This window comes from Mandrillus leucophaeus, unplaced genomic scaffold, assembly GCF_000951045.1.
Source record: "Mandrillus leucophaeus isolate KB7577 unplaced genomic scaffold, Mleu.le_1.0 Scaffold563, whole genome shotgun sequence".
Classification (NCBI taxonomy): domain Eukaryota; kingdom Metazoa; phylum Chordata; class Mammalia; order Primates; family Cercopithecidae; genus Mandrillus; species Mandrillus leucophaeus.
The window spans coordinates 1,416,587-1,422,397 of NW_012106064.1; the positions used below are offsets into that span (position 1 = coordinate 1,416,587).

Below are 5,811 nucleotides of genomic sequence, written 5' to 3' on the forward strand. Positions count from 1 at the left end.
AGTGCTGGGATTACAGGCGTGAGCCACCGCACCTGGCCATTTCTCCCTACATTTCTAAGATGATTATAAATCATATACTAGAATGTTAAAAAAATACCCTACTAACAATAATTTTAAACGTATTTAAGGACTATGTAACAATGTATCAAATAATAGATGCTGAAGAAAGCAAATATGGAAAGTTTATGTCAAAACTGACTGAGGACAAAGAATGTGTATAGCAAAAAGTGAAAGAAAAGTTAAATATTCAGTGTATAAGAAGTATGAGGCTAAATAGTAGGAGGTCTCTGGGAGCTCTAACATGAAACTAGGGAATGAGGTTAGCAGGCAGAGTCCTGCATTCCCTTCCCTCTTTGTCAATCTTATTGGCAGTTTTTCCTATCATTTTGAATAGCATTTCCAGGGTGGGTGAAAATCATACACAACACAGTAAGAGTGATATTCTGTGTTACCATTCCAAAGGAAACCACTAAAGGGTGTTGGTAGAAGAACTAATTCTGACCTGTTACTAGCTTCTTCTGAGGAACAGTGGAGGTATTTTTTTTTCTTCTATTCTATTCCTACTTTGTAATAAACAAGTTTTTAAAGTGAAATCTTTAAACTGAAAAATTGGCAGCTACATAGCTGTATGAATCTTCTAACTGAAACATTAGCACATCTCTACTCATCACTAAAAACAAAGCGAAAAACAAAACTTGTAAGACTCCCCACCACCTCCACATGGTAAGTTCAAATCGACACAAATTGCACTACCTGTTGCAGACATCCTGATTGTTCCAGCCAGTCACCTTGAATCAATGATCTTATAATTACCCATTTTGTCCATTGGACCCCCAAATCTATTTCTTTCACACCAAAATACCCCAGTGAAAACACAGCTCAGGATTTCCTCAGATGTGGGATCATATCTTATTTCTTACTTAATCACTCAAGTGCAAATTAGACAGCCGTAGTCTTGGATCCCACACCCAAGAAACCTTGGCTTACCTTTTTACTGTTAGACAAATTATTCACAACACCAACCTCAAAAGTCTACAGTCTTTATTGTTGCAGTTCTGTCAGATGAGCTGTTGATCTTGCTGTGGTGCAGCACTCATGCAAAATATGCTGAAACACATGTTCTGATAATTTCTCTTTTATGAATTAATTTATTTAAATACATGTTCACAATACCCAAGACATATTTTTCAAAAAAACTGACCAGAATACATCTGTTCGAGAGCTAATGTCTTAAAGTCTACCTAAACAATGTTTCACAGAGTTTATGCTTTGTCACATTGAGAAGAGGTCTATCAAGGACAGCCTTTGGCTTGTTATCAGTGTATAATGTGTTTAAGAGAAATAAAGGAGAAAAGACAACTAAATGTTACATTCTAGGGTACAGTAGAGCCAGAACAAATATTTAACACTGGGAAATCATACTTCGATAACATCAACACTGTCTGCTGTCTGCTACTATCTAAACCAAGTGATTGAGTTCTTTATATTTTGGCGAGTTAATCCATTGCCTCGCAATCTAATCCTCACAGTGTGGCATTTAAAATGGGGTATGGGCATGAATATAGGACTAAAATCAGGTCAAAGTCAAGTCCTCATCAGTTCTGAATACATAAAAAGAAAAAGAATGGGTAAAGTTTATATTAACATAACAACAAAGTTTATTTTATGAAATCTTGCTTTATATAATCAAAACCAGTAACAGAAAGAGGCAAAAAAAAAAAGTTGTGACCAAAGCATTTCTTAAATAAAATAAATATATATGACTAACTGGATGTTCAAGTCCTTAAAAACGCTGTTACCATAATTTAGCATTTCAATTTAAAGTTTCATCTGGCAAACTGGTCACTGCTCAGGATTTTTCACTTGAAAAATCAGAAAAATAGAAGAATAATAATCAACAAAAACAACTGAGCTCTCAACAATACTACAATTAAAATTCAATGCATTAAAATGTTCCACAGGAAACAAATGACAACATTAAGATTTAAGAATTCAAGATTTAAGATTCAAGAATTATTATGAGCAATCATTTGTACGTCTTCTAATACACAGAATTTTCATTGGTGGAAAGACACTCATCCCAGCCCACAGAAATCGTGTGAATGTTTGATGCAATGGATGATTAGACACTATGGAGGATCTCATGTGTATTTGATCAATGCTACAGAAATGTTTTATACCTATACTGATGCAGCACATCTATGGTCATTCACCACACTCCAAATTTCAGAAAAGCAAACTAGAAAATGATTGAGACTTAACCTTCACATTGGTAAAATGTCTCCTTCCTCTAGACTATAAACTTGATTCACAAAAATTATTCTACCTTTTAAAACTATTCTACCTTTGTGATAAGCTTAAACACAGAATTATGACTGCATAGGAGTTAGGATAACACTGAAGAGGAAAAAATTCTGATTCTCAACATGGATAAAAGATATGATTCTACCAATTATTATAAAAAGGAATATAATTCAAAATCCTTTTCCAGAATATTTTAGATAATAAAATGAAAGAGTGAGGTGCTTCTTTGTGTAGAAACAAAATTATAATTTATACTTCTTCAAGTGTATAGTATGGGATAAGACTTGGAGAACAATCAAGAATAAAAATTTAAATATTTTGTGGATGCATTATGCTCTTTTAGCAAATTCTGTTAAGTACATCACAGATAAAGATGTTTTACTAAATCATACAGTAATTTTACTCCTCAAATTGTGGCAACATTATAACAAATAAACATATACTAGAATAGCAAGTTTATCTTTTAAAAACTGATTATTGCATAAGATAACATGCCTATCTCAGAGTACCTAAGTTATTTTATAAATAGTATTTCTCTCATCACAGCTAAAAATCTCCACTTTGTGTTTATTTTATCATTCTTTTGGCAAGAGTATGCATCATTGAACTGAATTCTTTGTTACTTTATAAAATCCGTGTATGCTTTTTTCAAATTAAATAATTCAATCAGAATACATTCAGAAAAATATTACTAATTATCATGGAACCAAAATAACAACAACAAACCAAAGAAACCTCCATCACAATGGCAAACAATCATTCCCAAAAGCGAGTCCATATACATACTCCAGAAGAGAATGTAAACTTACATCTTAGCTCACACCAAACCTCAGGCAATCTTACAGTATTGTAAATAGAAAAGCAGAAGAAGGAAATATTTGTTCAAAGACGAACTCTTCTTCAATAAGGCCCTACTATTTTGCCTTTCAGAGTTTTATAAACCAGGAAGTACATTCCATGACAACATAAATAATTTCATCACCTTTTAGTTTCACATCATAAAGCCAACCTATAGAGTTCATTGAAACTATAAAAAATTTGGGTTCAAGAACGTCAACAAGCATAAAAACATGGGTGAAACAAAGCAAAGCAGAACAAAACAAATCAAAACAAAACCATCATATACTTCATGGATTCGTCGTGAAAATGATAAAGAGATTCTTCTTACCGAGTACCCCAAGTCGATAGTTGACTGTGATGACGATCACATTGCCATAACTTGCCAAGACACTTCCATCATATAAATTTCCAGTACCTTCCATATATGAGCCACCATGGATATACACCATCACTGGTTTGGGACCCCCACTGTCCCGAATATCTGGAAAACAAATGGTTGACAATCTTTCTTATCCTCAAAAATAACACCCAGTGAAGTAGAGAATACATTTTCCATCTTAGAGAAAAGAGGGCATAATTTCAATATAGTTCTTAAACTGCTGTTTTTATTAAAGTGTTTCTTAAGCAACTCAGATAAATAGCTATTGTGGAAATAGCAATAGGCATCCATTGTTTTCTATCAAAATTTTGTTTACAAGTTGCAAACTGAGTTATAAAACTTAGACAAATTAAAATTAGATATGAATTTTAGTGCATTTTGATTAATTCCTCAAGTGACAGTAAAAGCAAAAGAAATAGAATGGCAATGATTCTTAGGACTACTTTTTAAAACTATTATAGACTTCACATGACATTTATGAGCCATAAACTAAAGACAATGGTATTATTGCTATTGTGAATAAAACAATCTGTTTATCCTTTCTTATGTACTGTAAAGCTTTGTGTCAAATGCAACATGATTACATCAACTCATTTATGCTCCAATGTGTGAACGTAATTATAGTATTGTGTTATGCAAGATGTTTCAGTTTACTACCTAAGGAATTTCAGATGAATGTTTAGGCAGTAAAGTCATGTACATCTGTGCTTCTCTTGTTACATTTAGGGGAATGTCATTAGAATGACATTTTTTGGGAAATTCAGGACATCCACTATATCCAGCTCCCCTTACCCTTTGGAAGAAGAGAACAGACAAATATTTTTTTTACTTTCTTTGTGTAGCTAATATACTCCTCTTCTTCACACTTTGGCTCTATGTTTTATCCTGTAGACATGGGATGGGATAGAGCTACGTTCAAATGTAAAGTGTAAAAATTTAGGGTTAAAGTGATTTCTACAGCTCCGAATTTTATTAAATATATTTGCTTTTTTCATACTTTTCCTCAATTATGTAATTTTCAATAAGAATCTAAAAATAATATATAAATAAAATAAGATAATTTTAATCAATATGAAAAGTGTACTGATTTCTGTAGAGAAGTCTAACTGTATATCAGCAAATATAGTTTTATCTATGAATTATACAGATTGAAATATTTGAAATATTATATGTATCTATATATATGGCTCTGAATATATACATAAATAAAACATTACTATTATATAATAGCCCATGATCTCTTACACCCACAATTGAAACAAATTACATCAAATGTATTATCTTTTTTATGCCAATATTAAAAAGTATAATTTAATAGTATGTTTTTGTTCCTTTGTTTTTGAAATTTTTTATCAAATTTAACTCTCCAACATCCTTATAATCGAGGTGCCAATTTTCAGAATGGACTAATAGAATACAAATTTATTGAAAGAACTAGTGATTACTTAGAGATTGCTTTGCATTTTTTGTAAAAAATAGATTGTGTAATGTAAATGCCTTGATTTCTCTAGTGTAATAATAAAGTGATTTCTTTAAATGAAGAATCATTTTAGGTTCAAGAATTGCAGTTCAGCTTGGTTAACCAGATTTTCGAATTAGGGAAATAGCTCATTGCAGAACTTACAACCTTTTTTAAAAGACTATTTAAATTTGACTTAATACCAGTGTATAAAGTTACTCATACCCCTCTAATACCCCAAAGGTATATTTGAGAAGAATGTCTTGTTTTTAAGTAGTGAGGGAAGGATATTTTGACATAGGAACCATTCACTAAACACAGACACATTTAAGAAGAAAATCTAAATTTATTTTCTCCTTGAAACCTTGGGAGAAAAAAGTAGTACTCATTCACTTATAAAGATTTGGGGCTTGTGGAGATGTTAGGCTGACTTACACAGAGAAAGTAATCCTTTTGAGATTGTTAAACCATGCACCTTAAATGCCTGTTTGCTACATACAGTTTCAGTTTCTTATTTTTCTAGTGTGGCTGGCACTGAAGAAGCAATAATAAATTATTAAACTGAAATCATTAACTGACTGTTCACAGCAGACACTGTACTCTGCTAATTGTATGCTTGGAGGTAGCACAGAGGGAGGCTGTTTCAGAATTCTTCTTTAATTAAAATTACACAGAATTACAAAGCACCAACTGTGAACAGTAATGAAATCTTGGTAGAACCATTCTGTTCACCTGGAAAACAATACAGGCACACATTGAGAAGAACTGCCACGTTTTATATTTAATAACAGAATTAAGTGGACATTGTCAGAAAACACTGAAAATATGA

At 32.1% G+C, this 5,811-nt stretch overlaps 1 protein-coding gene across 3 annotated transcripts in view; it reads right to left on the reverse strand.

Moving 5' to 3' along the window:
* NLGN1 (neuroligin 1) overlaps positions 1 to 5,811 on the reverse strand; it is a 991,256-nt gene that overhangs the window by 566,067 nt on the left and 419,378 nt on the right. For all 3 annotated transcript variants that reach the window (XM_011998237.1, XM_011998236.1, XM_011998235.1), the window contains one exon: positions 3,473 to 3,625. In XM_011998237.1, the coding sequence (XP_011853627.1) occupies positions 3,473 to 3,625 (153 nt within the window). The remainder of the gene's footprint in view (positions 1 to 3,472; positions 3,626 to 5,811) is intronic.